The sequence below is a fragment of the Zeugodacus cucurbitae genome, chromosome 3 (assembly GCF_028554725.1).
Source record: "Zeugodacus cucurbitae isolate PBARC_wt_2022May chromosome 3, idZeuCucr1.2, whole genome shotgun sequence".
Classification (NCBI taxonomy): Eukaryota; Metazoa; Arthropoda; class Insecta; order Diptera; family Tephritidae; genus Zeugodacus; species Zeugodacus cucurbitae.
In genome coordinates this window covers 15,976,932-16,004,571 of record NC_071668.1, presented here as the reverse complement: position 1 = coordinate 16,004,571, position 27,640 = coordinate 15,976,932, and the positions used below count along the sequence as shown (strand labels likewise).

Below are 27,640 nucleotides of genomic sequence, written 5' to 3'. Positions count from 1 at the left end.
AAACAGCAAATACAAAACAATAGTGGTGAGTAAATTACAAAACAACATGTTGATACATGTTTACGAAATAGAAGAAAACTGTTATGGGTAAAAACTAAACTACAAAATTTCCATAAAATATCACTAAAATATGAGTATAAAACTGAAAAGGATTACTAAAAATTTGAAAATATGATAAATGTAAATATTGAAAATAGAATTTCCAGCTATTGAAAAATAATCGTTAAAAATTTTATCAAACAAAATATTTTATTATTAAACTCAAACTAAAGAGGTCGAAAAATATATATACATTTTAAAAAGGGTTGCCATCAGTTTAGAAAAATAAATTCAATACAGTTTAGTTATTACAATATGGGTATGAAAATATAGATTTTAAGGAAAGTTTCCAGTTGCATAAACTTTAAAAAGGGATGCCACCTATTGAAAAATTATAATTCAATTAAATTGAAATTTGTATAGTTTAGTAAAAATTATCAGAGAGTTTTGAATTATATTTTCGTATTTGAACTTGTAAAAGTTTAAATTTGAGTTTAAATTATTAAAATTTTAATGGAGGACAATTTTTATTAAAATATTGAAGATTTTTGAACAGTGTTTTTCAATAATTTTTTTTTAAATAGAACAAAAAAAGAACCGGTTTGGGAAATTAATGAAATTCTTTATTCCTGTGAAAGTAAATTCGGTGATATTATGTATGGAACCCGATTTCTTTAGCATGGCCACCACGGGCCAAACCCAATTTTCGACGGTTTGCAAGTATAAATCGGCCGATATTACTGCAATTTCACGTTCGATATTCGTACGAAGTTCATCAATCGTCGCTGGCTTGTTAGCATAGACCATATATTTGACGGAGCCCCACGTGAAATACTCTAACGGTGTCAAATAGCACGGACGATGCGACTAATTGACTGGGTCATTTCGTGAGATAACATATTCACCAAACTTGGTTTTCATTAAATCGATTGTGACATTTGCTGTGTGGCTTGTGGCACCGTCCTGCTGGAACCACATATTGTCCTAGTCCATATCATCCAATTCGGGCCAAAAATATTAGGTTATCATTGAGCGCTAGCTATTCTCATTCACGTGCCGGTCTTGATCATCACGGAAGAAGTACGGCCCAATGACGCCGCCGGCCCATAAACCGCACTATACCGTAATTTTATCGGGATGCAACGGTGACTCATATATTTTGTTTATTGACGAAGCGATTCAGCCAGAAATGAGCCTCATCGCTGAAGATGATTTTTCGATGAAAATCCGAATGATTTTCAAATTGTTGTTCAGCCCAATTTACGAACATACGACGATTTTGGTGGTCAAGCGGCTTCAGTTCTGGCATCAATTTAATCTTGTAAGGATGTAGGCCAAGATCTTTTCGCAGAATTCGTCACAACGACGTCAAAGGGATGACCATCGTTTGAGAACCACTTTTCATGATAAAATGGCAAACTTTACTGAAGATAAATGTCAAAAGAAATATGGCGTCGTTTGCTGTGCATATCAGTCTACTTTTAGCGTCCTTTTTTTAAATCTTGGTCTTCCATATAAAGTCAAATACATATTTTTAAATGTTTTTTATTAGATTTTATACTTATGTATATATATTTTTTTTGATATTACAACATCACCACAAATCTTAAACAACTATTAACTAGACTGCATATTTACATGTTCTTTTTCTGTTGTAAGTTTAAAGGTAACGTGGTGCATAAAGGCAAGCATTTTTAATCAAATTTCTTTTCGTAAAAAATATGCACACACAATACCAATGTTTATAAACATTTGACATACATAGTTTGACTAAAAGAATTCTGCATTATCACAATAGCAATCTACACATAGAAAAAACAGGTCTATTAAGTCATATAAATACAAATTACTACATTTTATCAAAAAACTATAATACCAAAAATCTTTAAATAAATTTTGTTTATATGAAATTGTAGAAAAAAATTGCAACACCGCATTGCACTATTTCTTCTTTTGATAGCCCTCCGTAAATCCATAAGTATCCGCCACTGCAAGATAAACATTTATTATAAAAAAATATAAACATATAAAAAATTGCAAAAAATTCCAAGTCTGCCTTGCAGTCATTCAACTGCGTCTTACATTCGTAATCAGCTGAGTAGCATTCGAAGAACTCGCCCAATAGCTTGCCGGATGGCAGTTCCCAAGTGCCAGTGCCGCCGTATTTCACAGGCAGTGCATCCTTATCGATATGCGACGTCAGCGACTTCCAGTCTTTGCCATGGAAGAAAATCTAAAAACAAAGAAGCCGCCGTTTCAATAAAAATTATAATTTTTTTTTTTGTTTTTATTAATGCCTTACCCGTTTCCTCAGCTTCTCGCGTATGAACGGCTTGAAGATGGCAAACAACATATTGAATATATAAGAATTATTCACAATATGCACCGCCTTGAGACGCATACAAATGCATTCTTGCACATAGTCCAACAGCATGGCGGCAAAAGATGGTGTAAACTGCATAATATGACTCATGGGTAGACCCTCCATATCGATAATGACTATGGCGCCACAGATTTGTGACAATGGTTCGGCCATGGAGCCCAAGACCTTGAATTAAGATTTAAAAGTGCATAATTTAAAATCAATATTTTATTGAGATATGTTAATTAGCTTACTGTCAATTGTATGGTGCGGAACAGATCGATGAGAGGTGCACGTGAAGGTTTCCATTTCTCTAAAAAATTTCAATATTTATTATTTTTTGCTTTAGATGATATTTATCGAATATATTGTACTCACTTCCTGCTTCAAGCGCGAGTATACGTCGCCCATGTTGATCTCTGTTGGGAAAGAGTGCCACGATATCCTCTTCAAAAACATTACGCAGCTTGCTGGGCACAATATTCTCACAGGGTGCGCCATATTTCGCTTTCATGTGATAGAAGTTCTTGAGCTGTTGTTAAAAGAGATATAAATATTTTATAAAAAATAAGAATTAAGAGAGTTAATGGAAGTTAGATGTGACTTGATCATAATTCTACCACCACCTACCCTCTTCATCGCCGACTCTGGATAGTAATGGCATGGGCGCAGGAACATTTTCATATATTCATCATCCAAAGGCAGCTTTAAGTGTTTTTCCTCTGTTGAAATATGAAAAATTAGGAGATTATCGATATATATAAAAGCTTTCATTAAACTTTCATGGAAGCTTTCACATATTATGCATGAAAAAGCTTATATTTTAAAATTATTTAAACTTTATTTAAAAATTTGTATTTTAAAAGCTTTGACATACGATTTTTTATATCAGATCTATCTTTGGTCGAAGTTTAAGCTTTCATTCATTTAAATTATAACATTTCAAATTACTTCTGAAATGCACATTGTAAAAGCTTTGGCACATAAAATTGTATATCTGAGCTTTAAATGCTTTAAAAAATGTTTCTTCATTTCCGTTTAGCTTTCCAAAGGTGACAAAACCTTTATTTAAACTTTCATACAAATTTAATGAAAAGAAAGTTTCATTTAAGCATCTAAAATTTAATTGAATAACATTTATATAAGCTTTTGTAGCTTTTTAAAGATTTTTTTTGATTTGATTTAAAAATATTTATTAATTTTACTGTTGCTTTCTTCAAGGAATAAATTCTTTACCTTCCTTAAGCTTTTAAAAATATAACAAGACAAGTTTTTTTCATATATGAAAGCTTTGGAAAATATTAAAATAAGCTTTCAAACAGCTTTCACTCAAGCTTTCACGAAAACTTACTTACCTTCAATTAATTCGCGCAGCTTTTTAATCGCCGGTTCCATTATTTCCGGCAACTCACGTAATTCTTCGCGAGCTTTCTCTAAAGCCCATTCAGGTGCTTCTTCTTTTTCCATACGTATAATCGCTGTACCCAAATCGATATAGGGTATTTGATTATCATCATACTGTATGCTGTCAGCTTTCACCATTTTGTAGGTGAATTTGTTGTATTTATGGTAGTCGAATGAAGTAACTGTAAGTGGAAAAAGCCATTAATTAGTTAATTGTATTTAAACTGGATTATTTGCGATAAAAACAATCAGTGACTCAATAATCGGGGGATTAAACTCATGCAGTGCATTAAGATTTGCAATAAATTCACTTTCTGTAGAGATGCAATCACTAGCTTGAGACTTGCCTGTAGTTGATGCTTTCATTGTCGCGATTTAATAAAAACAAAGTAAACAATTAAATAATAGAACAAGCGAATCCAGTCAACGCCATTATCGGGTGTACACGAGTACTACGTAATAAAATTGATATAATTTGCATACAGAAGCCCATAAAAGAAATACTTGAGTACTGAGTAGCTTTCAAAAATTTTTGAATTATAATTATTTTTACTTGGAAGACGTCTTGAGTACAATTCTCAGAAATTCTTTAGCTCAAATATTTTTATGCATAAAATGAATTAATTCACCTGCCAATATATTCTGTTCATGTTTTATGAGCAACCACACACCACGCTGACTTTTATTGTTATTCTCTCGAAGAAGTTAAACATATGTAATATTTGCACTCGAATTACCGCATTTGAATTGAAATTGCAACAACTATAAATCAAGTCAATATACACGCCACTGTTTGCTTATAATATAATACGCTACAAAAATTGTTTTTAAATATTTATATGTTAAATTGTATTTGCTCGGGTATTTACATACGTATGTATATAGACATGCCTCTTACTCTCGAACAACGAATGCAGCGCAGCACAAACAGTTTCCGTGGGTTCGCTGTTAGCAAACTTAATGTTGAATTAAAGGTGCCATAACCATATCCATATCCAAAACAGCTGATTGTACCTAATTTACGGACAACAATGTGTTCAATTAGAGGTGTGTAACAACAAGACCATAACCATAACTATCAATTGAATTATAATTTTCCGCTGTGATCATAATCTGATAATCAGATTTCGAGTAGTGGTTTCCAAAATAATAACATTACAAGACATACTATGTACTCAGCTGGATGAAAAATTGTGGATGAGGAGAGGCCTACATTCTCTTCGCGTTTCTAGAAGAAGGTCCAAATAGATTTCTTTATGTTCAGGGTATAAAAAAGCAAACATTTCGATTAATTGATTGTGGATGGATATTCGCTAATAGCAAATATCCTTCTTAGCACTCTCGAGACTGACAACGGTATCGAACCGAACTCGACGAACAAAATATAGATTGGTTCATAAGCTGTGTCATTATATAATATGCTACTGAAATCATACAAGATTTATGTTCCTAATTTGAAGATATGAATCAAATTCGGCTATGACGCTTACCCGTTGAGTGAAAATGTATATATATTATGTCGAAACCGTCAAAAGAGTCCTGACTATTCCAAAATTCGAACCGATTTCTTACAGAAATTTTTATTTTTAAAACACAATCATTCAAAAAACCTGAACTAGCTTCTACATATAGGTTTCAATGGGTATTTATACAGGGAAATGTTGGCCAATAGGTAAACTTTCATATTATTTTGGTTTCTTCAAATACGGCGGTATAAAACGATTTTGTTTTATTTAAAAAAAAAGCAACGGGGGTACTTTTTTACCAAATCGTGGAACTCAAATCTCCGAGTATATTTTTCTATTGAAACATTTTCTGATATGATCTGTTAGTCATTCGAAATTGACCTCAATCATGGGTTTGATTTGGGATTTGGGATGAAATTCTTTATTCATGTGAAAGTAAATGCGGTGACATTATGTATGGTACTCGATTTCTTTTGCATGGCCACTACGGGCACGCTTGCAGAAGTCCAGACGCTGAACCCAATTTTCGACGGGTTCCAAGCATAAATCGCTCGATACTGCTGCAATTACATATTCGACATTCGTACGAAGTTCATCAATCGTCGCTGGCTTGTTGGCATAGACCAAAGACTAGACGTTGCCCCACAGGAAATAGTATAACGGCATCAATTGACTGGGCTATTTCGTGAGATAACACGTTCACTAACAGTTGTTTTCAATAAATCGATTGTGACATTCGCTGGGTGGCTTGTGGCGCCGTCATATTGGACATATTGTCCAAGTCCATATCTTCCAATACGTTTATCATTGAACGGTAGCGAAGAAGTACGGCTCAATGACGCCGCCGACTCATAAGCCGCACCAAACCGTAAACCGTTTCGGGATGCAATGGTGACTCATGTTACTTGTGAATTGCTGTCTCACCAATAACGCATATTTTGCTTATTGACGAAGCCACTCAGCCAGAAATGAGCCGACCATAAATTGGGTGTATCGCTCTTAAAGTTGAGGTCACTGACTCAGAATTTTGGTGGTAAATTTTAATAATTTTGACTCGTATGTTCGATCTTATATCCTTCCATGACGAAATGGCAAACTTACTGAAGATAAATGTCAGAAGACAGGAAAAAATCTGGCGTCTTTTGCTGTCCCTATCGGTTTACTTTTGTAGCCGCCCTATTGAAAACCCATTTATATCGATTGATCCATCTAGAGCATAACCTCTATAGAAGCTTCAACAGAATTCCCCACATTAAAAACAAAGCTTTCAATTATGAAATCGACCTTCCGAAACACAAAGTAAAAAAGCACAAATAAAACTCGAGACCTTAATTTTATAGCATTACAAAACCTGATTAACGGAATGTTCCAGTTGACCGTATAAAAATTGTTGTACCTTGCACAACTTAAATCAGGTTAAACCCCATTGAATTGTAATTAAACGTTAAACATTTAATTTCTACTCAGACGCATTGAAAATCGGTAAATATTAATTATATATACTATAATTTAAAGTTTTCATCAACATTGTGATTAATAAAGGCTGTCAACAATTTTAATTGTCAGCAAATTATACAAGCAAACAGGAATATTTAGATGATAAATCATAAGTGTGTCGGCATATAGCCGATATCGGTGCTACAAATGTCGTTTAATTAGGAATTTAAATTCATAATCGTTCATAGTTTGCTTGTATAAATAATTATTCATACATTTTGTAGATTTGTGTAATAAACAGTTATGACTTATCCATACAAATATACATACATATGTAGAAAAACAAATGTGCTTTTTAAGTGCTTTGTACGCCGGCTAATTATACGTGCTCTTTTATTATATATACCCGTGCATCTGCAGCTGTTTATAAATGACTATAAAGAGATTTTTAATTGCCCAAATCTGCATGTTAACTACAATTTTCATTTTATATTTTTTATAGATGGCAATTTCATGCTTAACTTTTTTTTCAATTTCTGCTTAACGTGCTTGTTTTCTAAAGTGCGCATAACTGAAGTGATAAAAAGTAACTGTCATACATTTTTATAGTATATACAAATATACTCACAATGCAGTTGAAAACAAAGTGACGCAGAGAGATTTAGATTTAACTGTCACAATAATAAGCGGCAAAGGAAGACAAAGAACTCTTTGTGTAGTATATATATACCCGTATCTTTATTTACGAAGATATTATTGTACAAAAAGGCTTATGACCTTTCAGGGGATTGATCAAAAGAGAGAATAGTAGTGTGTTTTAACTGTACCAACAAGGTGCATTTACTGAATAAAGCTCACAAAGCAAACGGAGTCGGATCTTCGACTATATATATACCCTGAACAGGGTATATTAAGTTTGTCACGAAGTTTGTAACACCCAGAAGGAAGCGTCGGAGGCCCTATAAAGTATATATATAAATGATCAGTATGTTGAACTGAGTCGATTTAGCCATGTCCGTCTGTCTGTCCGTCCGTCTGTCTGTCTGTATATATACGAACTAGTCCTTCAGTTTTTGAGATATCGTTTTGAAATTTTGCAGATGTTATCTTCTCTTCAAGAACCTGCTAATTTGTCGGAACTGCCGACCACTATATCATATAGCTGCCATACAAACTGAACGATCGGAATCACGGGCTTGTCTGGAAAACTTCCACATTTTACTACAATCTTCACGAAATTTGGTGTGAGTTATTGTTCATAGAAATAATTTAATCTCCGAAAAAATTGTTCTGATCGGTTCACTATAGCATATAGCTGCCATACAAACCGAACGATCGGAATCAATGGCTTGTATGGAAAATTTTCGCATTTAACGTGGTATCTTCACGAAATTTGACATGTATTACTGCTTAAGGTAATAATATAATCTCCGAAGAAATTGTTCAGATCGGTTAACTATATAACCTTAATGTTTCTAGCAAACAACCCGTCTAAAAAGAATTAGTAAAATGTTTTCTTTTTTTACTTAATTTTTCTTACGTCTTTAGATTTGCTTAAACACAGAGTTACTAAAAGAAATGCACCTGTGAAGGGTATATTAGCTTCGGTACAGCCGAAGTTAACGTTTTTTCTTGTTTATATATAAATTTGCTCTATACACCACCATTAACAAACAGCGCCATCTAGCGGATTTAAATTTCACAGCGAAAACGCCGAAATTCATTAAATTATCGTTCCTTTCATATAAGAAACTCTGGCAAACAAACTCTGGCTAAGAGCATTTTTGGACATCAAGGGGTATCTTAATTTCTGTGACACCATTATCGCTAAATAAAATCATAAAATATAGTATTCGAAAAATGAATTTAAAATGTAGCTAAACCATATAAATTATCGAACAAACCCATTAGCAATAATATTTAATCTGTAATTAGCTACTTAGTAGCTTAATGTGCTCGTACTACTGTTTACATATGTACATACATTTAACATTTAGATTACTGATATCAGTACACTTTTATGGGTATTCGTATTATTACAATATTTTGAATGTTTATAGCCGCGTAATGTGCTTAAATAATTATAAAGCAATAATAATGCTTATCGTCATTAGAAAGCAAAATAAAATTGTAGTAATGTTTATGGCTAAAATGTAAATTACACATTTTGTTATTCAACAAAAATACATTGCGAATTTTTCATTACTCTATTAGAATTTAATGTTTATTGTACATTTTATATATTCGAAATAGTCATCTGATGGTTTTAATTTAATTAAGCTCAAAAACTGTCTAAATATTTATTGTTTTAAATTTGTTGTGTAAATATGTCTAAATATTTATTGTTGTATTAAGTTTTTATGGTTAAGTATTTGATACTATGAACCGTACAAAGCGCCGCGGAAAGGAACTCCGGACTTTGAAACGATCGGTATTTTATTTTTTGGAAGTGAAGGTAATCATACATTTACTTCCAGTAGTAATAGGTATCAAGGCTATGTAACAACATTAGGGAGGTACTTATAACTGATAATCTCATTAAAATATTTTTTAATGAGGTAAAGACTCGACATATTTTTTTCTTATTAAATAGTTTTCTTATTAAGTATGCAATAAAAATTTTATTCAACAAGTAAGGAGAGGCTAAGTTCGGGTGTAACCGAACATTTTATGCTCACGCAATTTATTGATGTAATTTTATAAAGATAACACAATTCGACCCATATATTCGGCATAAAGTTCAATAGAATAACGAATATCATCATAAATAGTATATGGGGACTGAGGTAATTCCTGAACCGATTTTACTCATTTTCACCACCAAAATACAATATATCGAAGACTATAGGCTCACATAATTTTATATTACCTATAATTAGGTATATGGTATCTGGAGGAAGTTATGACCCGATTTTAATCATTTTTGGTATAGAGACAAACTGTTATAAGAAAAAAATCAGAGGGAATGAATTACATTAAAATATTTGAGAGATTTACCGATATGTTCGGTGAAAAATTACCCTTAGGCACTGAGTTCTTCATGTTCGATTTTGACAATTTTTCCACAAGTGATGTCACAGTATTTGTGTACAGTTTTATTCCCCTATCTTCATTGGTTCCTAACATACATATATATTATAAACTGAACGATTCAGAAGAATTCAAAATAGAGTTATACGGGAAGTAGGTGTGGATGTGAACCGATTTCGCCCATATTCCACCCGTGTCATCACGGTGTCAAAAAAATGTTATATACCGAATTTCATTGAAATCGGTCGAGTATTCCTTGAAATATGGTTTTTGACCCATAAGTGGGCGACGCCACGCCCTTTTTCCATTGTGTAAAAAAATCTCAGTGAAGCTTCTTTCTGATATTTCTGCTGTAAAATTTAGTGTTTCTGACGTTTTTCGTTAGTGAGTTAACCCACTTTTAGTAATTTTCAACCTAACTTTTGTATTGGAGGTGGGCGTGGTTATGATCCGATTTCTTTCATTTTTGGACTGTATTAGGAAGTGGCTAAAAAAAACGACTGCAGAAAGTTTGGTTTATATAGCTCTATTGGTTTGCGAGATATGTACAAAAAGATGAGTAGAGGGCGTGGCCACGCCCACCTCCCCAAAAAAATTACATCCAAATATCCCCCTTCATAGTGCGATCCTTCATACCAAATTTTATTTCCATAGCTTTATTTATGGCTTAGTTATGGCACTTTATGTGTTTTCGGTTTTCGCCATTTTGTGGGAGTGGCAGTGGTCCGATTTTGCTCGAAAGCAACCTTCCTATGGTGCCAAGAAAGGTGTGTGTTCATTAAGATATCTTAATTTTTACTCAAGTTACAGCTTGCACAGACGCACGGACGGACGGAGGGACAGTCAGACATTCGGATTTGAACTCCACTCTTCACCCTGATCACTTTGGTATATATAACCCTATATCTAACTCGTTTAGTTTTGGGTGTTACAAACAACCGTTATGTGACCAAACTATAATACTCTCAAGCAACTTTGTTGCGAGAGTATAAATATAACGGTTTGCCAACGAGTAACATTTGTTCATGCAAAAGAACTCGAAGTCGAAAAGATGAAGTACAGTGAGGAGTGGCGAGTAAGTGCCCCTTCTTCACATGCAAGACTTTTGAAACACTTAAGCGGGAAAGTGCCTCGAGGTACTTACGAAGCTCTTTCTCAAATATTTAAACGGGGGGCACTTAAGCGGGGATCACTGTATAATGAATATTTGACTACTAACCAATATTTCTTTATTCTGTTTTGGGTTTTCTTTCTCTTGGAAAGAAAAAAAATGTTTTAATATTTTTTTCTGCGTTAAATTGATTATTTATAAAAATTATTGATGGAACCTTATATGGTACATTGTGATTTGTTATTAAAAATCTGGACTAAAACATATGTTTCTAAACTAAACTGTACTGAAAAATAATTTCTTAAAACATAAATATATTTAAAAAAAAACCTTAGTGATTTTAAGCACCCTTCACTATCTCGAACAATTAGATCCAGCCAATTGAAGATGCTGAAAGATATAACCTTAATCAAATCAATCGAAATCGAAATTTATATGATAGACCGGCTTTTTTCTGTAATTTCTGGTGTGCGTCTTAATATTATCTGATAAATGCAAGATTCTACAGATTTGTCTCGCTACCAAATCACTGAAAGTTTTTTATAAAAAGCATTTTCTGTAAAAAATCTATCTTAATATCAGACTTGTTAGAAACTAATCGCCATGAGAAAAATACCTTACAGTATATTAAATTATCCCCCGAAATGGATCTAAACCCACTCATTGCTTTTTAAACACTGATCAAAAACGGAACCAGACGTTTTACAGCTTTCAGAATTTTACAAAAGTAGTTTATAGTTTAGAACAGCCCTAATGCAAATATGCCTCATAAAACTGCCCTTAATTGCACTTCGCTCTTACGCGCTTGGAAACAGTGCCACCGAATTTTGTTTACAACTTTTTATGCAAAATCTGCCTAAAAAATGCCGACTTTTATGAAATTCAGTAAAAAACTAGCGCAAACTTGTTTTCGAAAATCGTCAGCTCAACAAGATACAGTAACTCAATATCAATGCCAACGGACTACCTTCAACTGAAGCCAAAAGCGAAGGTATACAAGACAGACGTAGGCCGGAATTGCTTAAATAGGCAGACAGACATACAAACGAACATATGAATACAACGACTTAATTGTGTATATTCAAATATATATTTTAGTGGTGAGTGTTAAGTAATATGCTTTACTACGTTTGTAAGTCTCATATACACGACTAACTTTTACATAATTAGTTAGGAAATTCAAGTAGTCAAATAAACTTTATGTTTTCATAACTGCTTGAAGCGGCAAAAATTAACAACATCTTAAGAAATTGACAACAACTCAAACACATTTACTTCATATACGCAGTTAACAGCTGCTATAACGGTATCTTATCACACGGGAACAAAGCATTTCGCACACGCAGGTGCATGAAAATATAGCGCGAGCATTCACTTAATCAATGGCTTTTTTAGTTTGTTTATATACATAAGTAAGTATGTGTTGTATATCACGGAGCGCACTTGAATTGCGCTTTGGAACTTCATAAGTGAAAGAATATCGCGCCTTTGATACATATTCACTCACTCGCATTTGCTTTTGATTTTGATTTAAATTTATTTTTATTTTTTTTCGCGTGTATTTGCTATCACCTCACTGTGTTTATTTACATAAATTTTAATGCGAAAAAAAAAACTAAAAATAAAAATAAATAGGAAACAAACAAAACAACGTCAGCGGTCAACAACTTTGCCCACACTCTAGCTAGCACGCACTGAATCACTGCCAGCCACTGCGTCTCCGCAATAGCAAACAGAGGCAAACAAACATAAAAACTTAGGAAAAATAAATTCGATCGGTTTTTGTTTCAATTGACTTGAAATTAGATTATGCTCTAGCAAAGGTTACAAGCATTCCGTATGCAAATTAGTTCCCCATTTAATGTCATCGACTGTAGCTGACGTGTTCTTACACACGCTATTTGAGATAGGTTACAAAGGTGCATATTACTTATATACATTTTATGAACTAAAATTTAAGTTTAAAACGAATAAATTTGCATACTGAAAGAGTTGCCATATGTTTGAAAATTTTTGAGTTAAGGAAATTGATAAAAAACGCTAAAAACTAAAAAAGTTTGATGTTTTTCGGAAATATTTTTCAAATCAATTTCTATACTTAAAAGGTTGTCATCTGTTCGAAATTATTTATTTTTAAATTTAAAGTTTTTCAGAAATATTTTTTAGAAAGGTTGCCACATATTCATAATTTTAATTCAAGAAAATCTATGGCCTTAACTACATAGTTGGTATACTAATATGGATATCAATTTAAAGAAGTTTATGACAGCTAACAATTAAAAAAAATATTTTTATAAGCATGGCAACCCTATCCAACAAATTTAGTTTTTTCTCAATTATGTTGATAAAATCATTTTGTCCCATCAAATTTTGTCAACAAACCACAGTTATTAACAAAAATCTCCATATGAGATAATATTTAGATAGAGTTGCCACTTGTTTAAATTTAGTTTTTTTTACTTCATTTTTATTTACAATCTATCTACATTAAGATATTCAGTAAATTAGATCTAGTAGGTAATGGCAGAGGTAGATTTGTCCTTGAGCAAATCTACATAAATGATTACTTTTTTTTACATATACATAAGTAAAATATAATTAACTTAGGTTATTAAATACATCTATCAAAAATTCATTTTCATTTACATTCTCATTCATTTTTTTTTTTGCCAGACTTAAATCTAAGAGAGTTTTAGAGAAATGGTAAATCTAAGATATGAGAATTTTTAGCCGTATAGTTTCAGAAGTTATATCTAACAGACAAACAGCAATTGGGTTTATATGGTTTGAGAGACGTGCAAGATATCTAGCACTGTATTTTAGGATCTCATTTTTCATAAAGGGAATACCTAGGTCGTTATGGATAGCTTCATTGGTAATAAACCATGGGGCGTTAAGAAGTGACCGCAATGCTTTTGATTGATAACGTTGCAAAATCTTACTGGCAGTACCCCAAAGCTGAATGCCGTATGTCCATATGGGTTTGAGAATAGCTTGGTAGAGCCGTATTTTATTTTCTATGCTAAGTTGAGACTTTCGACCGAGCAACCACTACATGCGTTTAGTTTTGATTTTTAATTGTTGTTGTTTAGCCTGAATATGACTTTTCCATGTAAGACGTCGATCTAAATGCATCCCTAAATATTTAACTTTGTCCCTAGTAGGCATCTGCTTATTATTTAAAAATACAGCAGGACACTCCTCTTTTCTTAATGCAAATGTGACATGAGTAGACTTTTCGGAGTTAACCTTTATTTTCCATTTGTTGAGCCAAACTTCCAGCATATTCAGTTGGTTTTGAAGTAGAGACGAAGCTTCTATAGGGGTAACACTAGAAGCGATAAACGCTGTGTCATCAGCAAAAGTTGCTACCTCTATTTCTCGTAATGTGGGCATATCTGATGTATCTGATGATATTGTGTACAGGACTGGACCCAAAACACTACCCTGCGGTACACCAGCACTAATGCTGTAGATTTCTGATGTGGCATCCCGGTGCCTTACATAAAAGTGTCTGCCACTTAAATAAGATTTAAGCACTAAATAGTAATGTGCTGGCATTAGCCTTTTTCATTTTGAAGAGGAGTCCTGGATGCCATACCTTGTCAAAAGCTTGTTGAACGTCTAAAAGGCTGCAGAACAGTATTTTTTTTCTTCTGATGTTCAGGTATGATTTTTTGATCCTCTATTACTGGTAACATTCTTTGCAAAAATATACTTTCGAATATTTTCGAAAATGTTACCAGTAAGCTAATAGGACGATATGACGTAAGACAGCTTTCAGGCTTATTTGGTTTTGGGACCATAACCACAGTAGCACATTTCCATTGCGTGGGGTAGCCGGGTGTTTTACTATTATTTAATCTACGTACTTCCATAGCAACTTCGCTATTTGATATCTTGCTAATGGGGAGATCCATTTGACATGGCGATTCTAAGAAGAATGAATCCTTCAGTTTGTTTATTAAAAACCTTGAACCCACTAAAAACGATGAGCACAGACTCTGGAAAGCTACCAAGTACCTTAAACGACCAACCAAACGAAACGCAACAGTTAGGGACTCAAATGGGGTATTTTGCAGGAGTGATGAAGCCAAAGCAGAGGCCTTTGCTAAACATCTCTACCAAACTTTTCAACCTAATTCCTTAAGTACTAGTAGTGATGAAACAGAGATACTAAACTTTTTTAAATTTAGTAAGTAAAAAATATAAATTGATTAGAAAAATAAAATGTACTATAAGGTATCAAACTGAAAGTGTTTAAGAAAGTTTAGAATTAAAAAAAAAATTTCGGGAGTGTTGCCACACTTTGAAAGTTGTTCATTCAATTAAATATAATTAAGGATTTCGTGGAGATTTCATATTTTTCCTCAATAAATATCATGCTACACTCCAAAAATCATTCTTAAAACTATGGAGCCGGCATGACGTATGAGTAACCTTTAAGCGGTGATGCCATCTGTTTATGAAAGAGTTGCCACTTTTGATAAGGGATTCAAACTGAAAATATTTATGAAAGAGTCTTTAAGAAAGAGTTAAAAATACTTTTTTTCCAAAGTGTTGCCATCTGTTGAAAGTTTGTCATTCAATTAAATAAAATTAAGGTTTTCTTGTTTATGTAATATTTTTCCGCAATGAATATCATTCTACACCCAATAAACCCCTAATAAAAAGTGCGAAGTCGACATGACGTATGAGTAACATTTAAGCGGTGATGCCATCTATATATAGTGCGAAAAAATGCAAAAAAAATGAGAAATATTAAAAAAAATCTCAAAATCATTACCTTATAACCACCCTAATAGATTTACATATAATTTTTGCCAGCTATTTCCTCAAACTTCAGCTGTAGCAATCGTGACACTCACGAACTCACAAAAATATTTTATATTACCAAAAGAAATCCCCTCGAATGCGCATGCGCAACTAAACTGCCATACCTTATACGCTCATTCAAATAAAATTGAAGTTTAATCGTTAATATTTTGTGGACTTTTCTTTGACTAACGCAAACGTGACGGCGCATTTTCGAAGTGTTAAAAGCCGAAAACGTGCATGCTCGGAGCTACATGACGACAGGCAGACAGACGGTTGTACTAAGCAAACGAAAATGTGTGCCATAAAACTCGTAGTAGACACAATGTTATAGATAGATATATATATAAGTTCATATGTGTGCATGTTAGTATGCCTGAACGTAGGTACTCACCGCCGTAGGGTACTTCGATCATTAATAAACTTAGCAGATATTGTTTTTTCTTTCTTAATAACAATGTGTACTGCGCTTTTTTGTTGTTGTTGTAATGTTGCTATTATTTTACTCGTTTTTTTTTCGATTGATTGAGTATTATTTGATATGAGTTAGATGACTTTTAATTTTTAAAGGTAAAAGTCAAGGTCGCAGTTTAACGCAACAACAAAACAGCAATGAAGTAGATAAGTTGACAGCAATAAATATAAGGTGAAGAGTAATAAACAATAAGATATATTTTTATCATATATGAATATGAAAATATAGTTAGTATATGATATTTGTGCATGTATATGTAAAAGATTTAATTTGTTGCTCAAGAGGCAATTACAAAGTGAAGCAAATGATTTATCATGTGATAAACAAATAGGTGACAACATTATATACTATGTATATAATTTATTTGTGCAATTTTAAAGCGCTAATAATTTCTAATGAACGTAATAAACGCAATTAAACGTGTTAATTAAATTAAGTAAACACTTCATTAACATGTTTATTATTTTCGTAATTCTCTGCAACAATTTATGTATTTTTTGGTGATATAATTTGAATTTGCCAGATCTAAAACACAAAAAACAAGATTTATTGCCAGATATTATGAAAGTTGACATTAAACTCATTCGAGCAGAGGCTAAAAATTAGATTCTTTCAATCTAAACTTCGATAACAACTCTCAGATGTTTTTTGGAGGAGAGACATCATTTCTTAAACTCGAGTTTAGCTCTAATTAGCTTATAAATACTGAAAATGTGAAAAAAACTAACAATTTTTTTAGATTAGAGTTCCAACAAAACATTAAACTCGAGTTTATCGACTTTTGGTGTTTAACGTTAAACTCTACTCTCAAACTCGGAAGTTCAGCCGTCTCTTATCATAAAATTTAGTCAATAATCCGTAATTTACACTCTAATATAAAATTTAAGTTTGAAACAAACCTTAAATTCGAGTTTATTGACTATTTTGGTGTTTAACGTTAAACTCTCCGCTCAAACTAAGGGTTTACAATGCTCTGTTATCAAAAATTTTTATTACTAATCAAGATTTAAGCGTTTAAGTGCGAAAAAAAAACTATAAAACTCGAGTTTATTTGACTATTTCGGTGTTCAAAGTTAAACTCTATAATCAAACTCGGAGTTTACAAAGCACTTTATAACAAAATTTAATCCATAATCAAGGACTAACACTCTCATAGACAATTTAAGTTCAAACAAAACATTGGAATCAAGTTTATTGTTTAACGTTAAACTCTACGTTGAAATTTAGAGTTTACAACGCTTTTTTATCGCAAAATTTATTCGACAAACAACAATTAACCCTCTAATATAAAATGTAAGCTCTAACAAACATTAAACTCGAGTTTATAGACTATTTTGGTGTTTAACATTAAACTCTACGCTCAAACTCGGAGTTTAAAGCGTACTTTTATCACAACATTTAATCAAAAATCAACGATTAACCCTTTAATATGAAATTTAAGTTCGAACAAATATTAAACTCGAGTTTATTTGACCATTTCTCTCAAACTCGGAGTTTACTACGACCTTTTATCACAAACTTTAATCAATAATCAAAGATTAACCCTCTACTACATATAAACATAATATGAACAAAATTACAAATTAAACTCAGAGTTTCGCAAACACCTCAATTCATAAGCTCAAAACTGTTTTATATTAAACATACTGTCAAAAATTATTTAACCTTAACATTAACAAATAAACTAAATTTTTTTAAATACAAAAGAATGTTTAACTCATTTTCTCTACATTTAATTTGTGTCCCTCGAAACATCAATCTTAAAGCTGCATCAAGGTAACCGCAATTAATCAGCTAAAATGCGCTGAATAAAGCAGCGCATATGCTGTGTTGGCTATAAAAATTGCTTTTCCGCTTAGTCAGTTGGTGTCGTAAAATCAATGTCACCCAGAAAGGTGTTAATTATTGAAACGAAAAACCGAATGAAACATCTCAAGTACAGCGTGGCTTGTTTAACCAAGATCAAACACCTGTTACAGCAACAGCAGCAGCACAAAATGACGATCAAGTACAAAGATCAATTTAAGCATACACAATGTGTATTACACATTAATGGGTATGAAAATAAATATAAATAAATATTTTTACACATTTGTAGCTTGTGGTCAAAAAAGATGACCGTGACAAGTATAAATGAAATGAACTGATTTCACAGAAAAAACATTTTTGCTGACCCGTACTGAGCAAGCATAAAAGTGGCAATGAGTTGAGTATTTATTTTATTTTCTTCTTCTTCTTCTTGTTTGCTTGTATTTTTCCGCTTTTCTGTTTAAACAGAAATTTGTTGAACTAAGCAAAAGTATTTGTTGGCGGTAATGAAATGACCTTTGAGATATTATTTAATTTTTTTTTGAGTATTTGAAGTAAATAATTGCCAAAGAGCGTTATTATTTGCCTGGCTTAACTTTTGTTACATAATATAATATACAAATAGAGCTATGAAATTAGTTTAAATTAGGTGAATATTTTCATTTTCTTTATATTCAAAAAAGTTTGAATATTTTCGAAAACAGTTTCGAAATCTTTGGTTACCATTTTTCGTATGCAGGTTTGTCGCTTAAGTTTTTTGTTTGGCATGACCGCCACTGAACTTTCTTAACACCAATTACTCGACTTGTTTGAAAATCAATAACTTCAAAATGTTTTGAATTTCAAAAAATATGTAAAGTGTGGTTTTAGAAAAAAATCTTTTTTTTTTTTAATTCTTATAAATTAAAATAATTTTTAATATCTTCTTACTAGCATGAACACGCAAGCATCTATGAATTGCATGCCTTCTTCTTCTATGTCTGTCAATTTCTAATAATTTTCCATGATAGTTTTAGTTCAGCTTTCGAATCGCATGCAAATAATTATTAAATCAAAGTTCGATTGATATTTGTCGAACAATAATGAGAATTACTAACAATAAAAAAATTTAATTAAAACTTCGAAATTATAGTTTATTAAATCATTATTAAATAATAAATAGTTAAATTAATTGTTTATAATCGAATGCATTTAATTAAATATTTCAATTTGAAATTTCAATAAAAAAATGATGGTGAAATATTTTTATATCCATGCTAGAATAATTATAAAGTTTAATTAATTACCTAAAAGGGTCAACATTTTATGACAGCAATTTGTTAGTTACTTAATTGTTAACTATTTTAAAATGAATGGCAATTATTTTTGTTGTTGTTTCAAAATTTTATATTTTATGATTACACCTCTTTGTGAATTAAACCGTGTTGACATCATCAAAACTATTAAGTTACTTAAAAATTTCCATTATAATCAATTACTAGTAACAACCTTAATCTCAACGTTGCCTTGGGAGACAAAGGACTTTTCATTTATTTTGCAATTATGTTCCAATAAAACCGTGTTGACATCATCAAAACTATTAAGTTACTTAAAAATTTCCATTATAATCAATTACTAGTAACAACTTTAATCTCAACGTTGCCTTGGGAGACAAAGGACTTTTCATTTATTTTGCAATTATGTTCCAATAACTATATTTGTCTATATAAATGAGTAACTCGAATCAAGAAACGTATGAGTGTATGTTCTTAAATTCATTGAGAGAGAGAGAGAGAATGAGAAGGAATTATTATTATAATCTTAGTTGTCTAGACTTAATAAGTCTATTTAATCATTATAAGTTAAATGTGCTCTCCGGATTATTTCTATTTTAATTTACTTGATCGGCAATACAATATGACTAATAAGTCATGGAAAAATCGTATCTTGAATACAATATGACTAATAAGTCGTGGAAAAATCGTATCTTGCACTGCTTTAAATCTCCCTAGATGTTATTAATGTCTCTTTTTCGTGAGTAAAACTACGGTTGGCAAGTCCTATAGTTTCTTTAGACAAAGTAGGGTCACATTGAACGGAAAGATAAACTCATCTACGTCACTCTCTGTATATTACTTGTGAAATTAAAAAAAAAATTGAGAGATGTTTCGTCGCTATTATTCCTACTCCTACTAAAATTTTGAATCACAATGCACAAATTGCAAGAGCAGCACTCAGTAAGGTTGAACACATAGAGAAGTGAATACTAAAACTATATTTTTTTTTATGTTTATATAAATTATATGTATTTAAACGAGGAAGAGAAGAAAAGGAGCAGTAGGAAGGAGGAAGAAATAATTTACTTACCATGTAAGGAAGGGCTAAGTTCGGGTGTAACCGAAAATTTCATTATTTATATTAATTGTATTTAATTAATATACACAATTTGACCCACATATTCGGCATAAAATCCATTAGAGTATCGAAAACCAATATGCATGAGCCGATTTTACTTATTTTTGCTACCTAGCTATATTCCATCCAAGATCACTAAATTTTACTAAGAACCGATATGGTATATGTATAGTCCATTGAAAGTTTGAAAACCCTAACAATAGGTAACTAGGTAAATAGGTAAATAGGGGAAGTAATGACCCGATTTCACTTATTTTTGGCACGGAGACATATTATTTATTAAAACAAAAAATATTTCCTCTGAGTTTCTACGAAATATCTGAGTGGCTTACCTATATTTTCGGTAAAAAAAATATTAAAAGGACTGAGGTCCTCATGTTCGTTATATGGGCCAAAAACTTATGGTCTGATTTCCTCGATTTTCAGAAAGGCGATACCACACTATTAATTTGTATGTGCAAAGTTTTGTTCCGATATTTTCACTAGTGCTTACTTTATAAATTGTAAATTAAACGATTCAGAACGACATCAAAGTTCTGGTATATGAGAAGTAGGCGTTGTTGTGAACCGATTTGGACAATTTCAGAACATATCATTGGTATAGCAGGTAAATATTATGAACCGAATTTCATTGAAATTGGTCGAGTAGTTTCGGAGGTCTGATTTTAGACCATTTTGGTGGCAATGTGCAACATGTTGCGAGAGTATAAAAAATAGTTATTGAGTGTTATTGTCTTTATTTTTACTTTATTCTTTTACTTTCACAAAAGTAAATAAGAATTATCAAGCAAAACTGTCAAAGTAGATGGAGCAATACACTTCATTTGGTTAATTTTTCTCCCTTTTTCATTACCAGCCTAAGGAAATGCGCTTTATTTACTTAAAAATTGTGATCTTTCTTTAAAATAACCTCTAATCTATATTTTTACAAGTCTTTCGTTATCTCCACGCGAGTGTTTACGTACAAAAGTCGAAAGATTATTATAAGAAAACGTGAGTTGTAAAATGAATTGGTTTTTACGGTGGACTTGGTACTCATTTAATGATATGCTTGCAAGATATTTATGCACAAATACATAGAAATTTACCACATAATACACACTCACTCTATATTTATTTATATTTGAGCAATTTACCACATAAAACACACTCTATTTATGTATTTTTATTTTTATTGCAGGTGAGTTGGAAAATTAATTGTTAAACTCACCGTTGATGAACCGCAGCTCAAGGTAAGCGTCATTTCAATTGCCTCAAACAACTATAACGACTAAGCTGAAGTGTGTAATTTTAAGTAGTGTTATTATGTAACACACATACTATATGTGTTATGACAGCTCATTATTATTATTATTATTATTTTAATTGCATTTTCACAAAATAACATACGCATGCAATTGATAAACCACTTCCACGCGTTGATTACACTTGACGTAAAGGAAATGGAAAGAGTGGCAGCAGCAGTCGACTTTTTCCATACCTTCCCTATAAGTTAGTGCATGCTTTAGTACACGCTTAAATACAGTTGCCGGTCAGTTAATTATCACTTTTTAATTGCCTGTTGCATTGTATGATTAAGTTCACGAAGCTGCACTCATTTTGTTTGCCATATGAATCGCGTGTTGCTATTAGTTGTTGTATTATGGTGTTATGTAATGAATACTCGTATATCAAATTGTAATGAAGTATTACTTTTACACCAAACGTATTTGTTGTGCTTTTTTTGTAATTGTATATTTTAGATTTTAAATTACTATTTAGATGGAGTGTTATATAAGGGATTTAATATCATATTTTGTTGATTACTATATTTTTTATGCTTTTAATTTATATGTCTTGCTTTGCATATGATTTTTACGGAAAGTTACTCATAAATGCTCTGAAATTTCGAAATTTATTCTCATAGGTATTAAATAAGGAATTTAGTGTCAGTTTTCCAATGAAAATATTATACAGGGTGATCAAAAAAGTGTAGACATTTCTCTCAAAATTTTAAACTGAAAAAAAAACAGTTCCAATCTCAATACAATTGTGGAAAAATATAATCCCAAAATCTTTTCTCCGCAAAAGAACCGAAAATATTCAAGCAATAATGGATATCTCTTCCGAATCATAAACACAAAATATTAAATATTTCAACAAAAGAAATATTTAAATTGCTGAAAAAAATAGAGAAATTTTATGGTAATACAACCCTTTCTCAGAACTTTGAAGTCATTTTGCCATTAAAAATGTTCGAACCTTGGAATTTAGACTGATTTATGCTAGAATTTGATATTTGAAGAAGTGATCTTCCAAGACAGCTCATGTTTTTTCCTCTTGTAGGTATTATCTTTGGTTCAAAAATGTGTTCCATTCTCAATTCTTAGCGTTTCTCAGTCATAAAACAAACATATTAGAGGGTTACTTTTGGTGTTGTAGACAAACCATCCACGGAGGAATAAAGTTTCAAGAAATCTTTCTTTTAACCGCTGCAACATTATCGTCAACCAATTCAATTAAAAACTTGTTAATTCGATCAGCCTTCTTCCCCCTTCTTTTTATGAAACAACAACTCTCAAATCACTAACTCTTGCAACAAAGAAGCTTATAAAGCAATTTAGTATTTACTTTAAGTCTTTAAGCCTATTCTTGAATAACCACATTCAACTTTTTCTCTTTCAATCAAATACAAGCTTAACTCGTGTTTCGTGACGCTCACCATATTTAGTACGTCCATACTTTGACCTACTTTTTCGCAAAAAATAAAATCAAATGAAACTTGTTTCCACTGACACTTTATTTCATTTGAGTTTGCTACTTTTCTACAGTTGTTGTCTGTTCATTTTGGCAACACGACGCCACACCGAAGGCTAACTAGCCACACTAGTATAAATCTTAAGTTGAAACCATATAATTTTGCCAATTTTGTGGATAAATTAAATGGCCAACAAGTTTGAGCGGCATATTAGCCAATACTAGATAGGCGCATTTTTTTTGAAGCGAAATATTTGCATTTTTACATAAAAGCATACATATATTGGCGGTTTAGGTTCATTGAATATAGATACTCGTATGCTTTGGTATGCTAGTCAATCAGATTTTGTCATTCCCTTTACCCAGCATCAATTTTACAAAATTTTATGAATTAATACTTTGATTTCATTTGGTTTCAACTGTAGTTTAGTGGAATAAATAGTAAAATGTTGAAACTTGTTTATTCTTGGTTTCAAATTGAATTTTCCTGGATCTATTTCAGTATATCCAAGTTTTTTAATATAAACAAGATAAAACAAGAAAAGCAATAATTCATAACGCAATTGGAAACCCTACATCGGAACTCTTCATAAACTCAAATACCTCTCGATAAATTTAATAAATAATTGATGGTTATAAGACGAATGCTAAAGGAGACTAGAAAAAAAGATGTTTCGTCAAAGTAGCATACACGTTTCAATAACTTTTTACTTTAACTTTACTGTGAACTAACGACAACGATATAATACACAATACATATAACGATAGATAAACCCAACATGTCATAGGCTCATGACATCTTCTTTTCACTACTTTTTTACGCGTTAAACCAAATTTTAGCAAGACCACAGATTGGTTCATAGAGTACATATTTAGCCTCCTAAAGGTCTAAGTGCGACGTACGATACCCATTTTACATACTCGTTCCTTCCTACTCGTTAAACCACTCTGATGTTCTAGAGAAGTCCAGCAGATTCGGACAAAATATTTGATTTTTACCCCGATCTCGTGATTATTCTTAGTATATCTAGTTTATCACTATTTTATGATAAAGGGGATTGAATATCCCAGCTATCTTGAGGTTCCAAATCAAATTATGACTCTAAATCTGTTATGAGAAATAGCTTTATAGATTCTTTTAGCGACAAAACGGTCCATCTTTGAGAATTATCAAGGTTATATGATTGTTTTATTTTTTTTAATGATACATACCATAAATTGCTAAGGTGCTCAACGAATAGAAATCATCTTATTCACTAATATAAGTATTGCTAATTTCATGCTTCTTCGTTAGATCCAAAGTAAGTGATAGATTTTCTCCGCATAAGTATGGCTTGAGTTTTATTAGGTTAAAAATCTTACCGGATGCTAGCTATAGAAGCTGCCTGGAGCAAGACGAGGTAAAACCATCTCATCACTTTCTTCAGGAATGTCCCGCCTTTACGAGATCAAGACAAAGATTTATCGGATCTCACTGTTTCGAACAACACGAAAGCACGGATATGGAAGTGAATAATCTATGAAGATTTGTGGTAGGGTAAGGGCGCTTTGTCTTAACCTGATACCTAAGCAAGAGGGGTGGGTCCTGGCTTCACAAGAGACTATCTTTCATTGCCTACGTGTGTTTCCCCTCTGGGGAACAGCCATACAACCTAACCTATGTCTGGAGTTTTGATTATTTTGAAAGACGGAACCATATAAGTAGAAGAAAACAGGGCTTCATTTAAGTGCTTGAAATCGTGACCACTCAAGTTAATCATTAAAATCCAGAGGTTTTCAGTTCGAAAAATATTAAAGATCTTATAAATATAAATCTTCTGCGGTTTATTATTGAAGAAAAAGGCTACTAAGTAGATATCTATGTCTTTCTTTGGCTATATATACACAAAAATATAAATAAATAAATAATAAATTAAACGAAAAATGACATTTGCTATTTGCATAGCGGTTTGAGTCATCTTCAGACTGACGTTGACTTGGCGCGTAATCAGCGTTTGAGCTGTGTGAAGTCAAGTGTGGCTTTACGTGTAAATATATGTATGTGATAAAGTGCATGAAACCAAAACTTTATAAGCATGCATATATATTTACATAAATATAGTACACGTACAACTTTGGCTATCTATATATATATACGTCATATATGTATACTTCAGCTTATTCACATAACTAAATAGAGTTGCCCAAAAATAGGCGGAACGTAAAATTTTTGTACAAGCACACGTGCGTGCTTGTTTAAGAAAACAAAATCGAAATTTTTTTACCTTTTTATGCTTTACATTTTGCCATTCATGCGCTATATAATCGTACTATACATTGCGTTAGTAACAACTTTGTTGCTATTATTGCTGTACGCTTTAAGCTTATTACAACAAATTTGTTGGTAGAAATAATTGCAATTGCTTTTATTTGAAATTTCTTTTGTGTTATTTGTTGTTTTTCGTTCTCTTTTAATTTTTATGTTTCCTTTACGTGTTTGCGACTACATTAAGCTTTGTTTTGGCCACAGCTGTTGCGCATGCGCCTTTTGATTTTTTGCATATTTTGTGGTTTTTTTAGTAGCGTGTAAATATTTGCCCTCACACTTTTAAATTTTTTATTTATTTTACATTTAAAAGTACTTTTCAACATTTTTTAATTTTTTTAATTTATTTTTTTTTTTTTTAATTTTTCTATATTATTATTTTTCCAAATTTTTTTATTTCATTTTTTTTCAATTGTACTATATTTTTATTTTATTTTTCTTTTTTTTCCTCATACATCTATATTTCGCAAATATTTATTTACATGCATAAATTCTTAAAGCTTGCCGCACTGGCCATTCACTTTACTCACCGATAATTGATTTTAATTGTTTACTGTTGCTCCACAACCTCTACGTCGCCTTCGCTCTGTTTTCCTCTGCTCAAAAAACGCTTTCGCACGCCTTTAAACTCTTCACTCTTTCTCACTTCTTTTTTCACACTGCACTTTTTTCACGGCTTTTTAAAACAAATGAATGTTTGTTTGCTTGTCTTTAGTGTTGGAAATTTGCAAATAAAAACTCTTACTCTTGCTATTTCTCACATATTTTGCGCAATTCCGCTTGTAATTAGCTGTGTACCGTCCGTCGTCTTTGCCAATTTACACTGACCATTAAACACTCGGTCTGTTGCCGTTTTAATCCTCAAATCGCTTTAATCGCCAAGTCACAAGCGATAACTTTAATTTTAGTTTCTTAATTTCAACTGGTATTTTATTTAGTTTACCACTAATCTCAAGTGCGACAATCGTGCGACGATAGTATGTTGTCTACGCGCGTCTATGGTGCGCGAGTAACTGGTATTTGGTGGTGACTTGGTCGCAAAAAAAAAACGCAAATTGAATGGCCAAAATGTGCGTACCTACTGGAGAATGTGGCGGCACAGCTTCATGTGTGGCGAAATGCTCAGCGTTGTGGCTTTTTGTGATGCGACTACGCTCCGTTCGGCAGTGTGCCACCTTCGCTTGGTGTGGTTGAGCGCTCAGCAGATGAGTGATTTAAACGCAAGCAATTAAGCTCAACTTGTTACTCAAACTCACGCTCAGTTTGAAAGCTTTTTCGATTGTTTGAGCTTGAGTTTTGAGTGGTGAGCTTTTTGTGCTTTTTTGCTTAAATGTGATCGTCAAGCTTTTAAGCTTAAACTTAGTTGTTGATCAAAGCTCGTTTTAAAGCTCAGCGTTGGTACAAGTACTCGATGACGCTTTTTGTAAAAATAATCTAGGGAAAAGTTGTATTTCGTAGTTTTTAATCATTAAAAGAACCGATTACTTTTCAGTTCACATGATTGCAGTACACGTGGGGTAGCTATTGAATAAGTATATTGGAGAATTGGAAAGTTCAAAAAGGTGACAATAGATGTCTCTTAGAATTACAACGGTAAAAAGTCGATTTACTTATAGGTATTTGAAAAGAATTCAGTAACTTATTTAAGATTTTATTACAAAAAGCTCCAAGGCAGAGAAAATGTATCAAACTACTCCTACTTTTGCTCCGACCATAAATTGTCCTTGGATACAAACTTAAGCCATAAGCTTGGATCCTGGACTATTATCCCTCTAACTATTTTTCGAATTCGTTACCGTTCTCATAAAACCAAGTTTATTAAATATAGTTAAATCTTACTGGCTTAGTCGCACTATTCAGTGGTCATACCTTGTAGTCAAGCTTTCTTACATTTATTGGGTTACTGGGTTTATTACCATCCACTTAAATTGCATTTGGTGCTCCGAAAATAGAAATTATTATTGGCCTTATCGATTACTGAGATTATCGTGATTAGTTGAAGGTTAATTTATGACCTACAAGATTAGATGCTTTGCGAAATATGTGCAAAAATAAAACTTCAGTTTAAAACGAGCTATCTTAATTCAATTTTTATAATAACTAACTTTTTAACCAAAATTATGACTCAAACGGTGTTAAGAATGTATTTATTCTTAAATCTTTTATCACAATTTCTTGTTCTTTATGAAAGTTCCTTCTTCTAGATATTTTGCTGTTTTCGTGTTGATCATAGGACAACTTTATTACTTTATTCAAT

At 32.1% G+C, this 27,640-nt stretch overlaps 1 protein-coding gene across 1 annotated transcript; it reads right to left on the bottom strand.

The window, feature by feature from the left end:
• Positions 1-1,568: 1,568 nt before the first annotated feature.
• On the bottom strand, positions 1,569-26,530 carry Ttpal_17 (alpha-tocopherol transfer protein-like). The gene is made up of 8 exons (XM_011195936.3): positions 25,914-26,530; positions 3,757-3,987; positions 3,032-3,123; positions 2,780-2,933; positions 2,656-2,714; positions 2,342-2,587; positions 2,122-2,272; positions 1,569-2,027 (listed from the first exon to the last, which is right to left on the bottom strand). The coding sequence occupies exons 2-8, from the start codon at positions 3,941-3,943 to the stop codon at positions 1,981-1,983; spliced, it is 936 nt and encodes a 311-aa protein (XP_011194238.1). The 5' UTR covers positions 3,944-3,987; positions 25,914-26,530; the 3' UTR covers positions 1,569-1,980.
• Between the last annotated feature and the right edge of the window lie 1,110 nt (positions 26,531-27,640).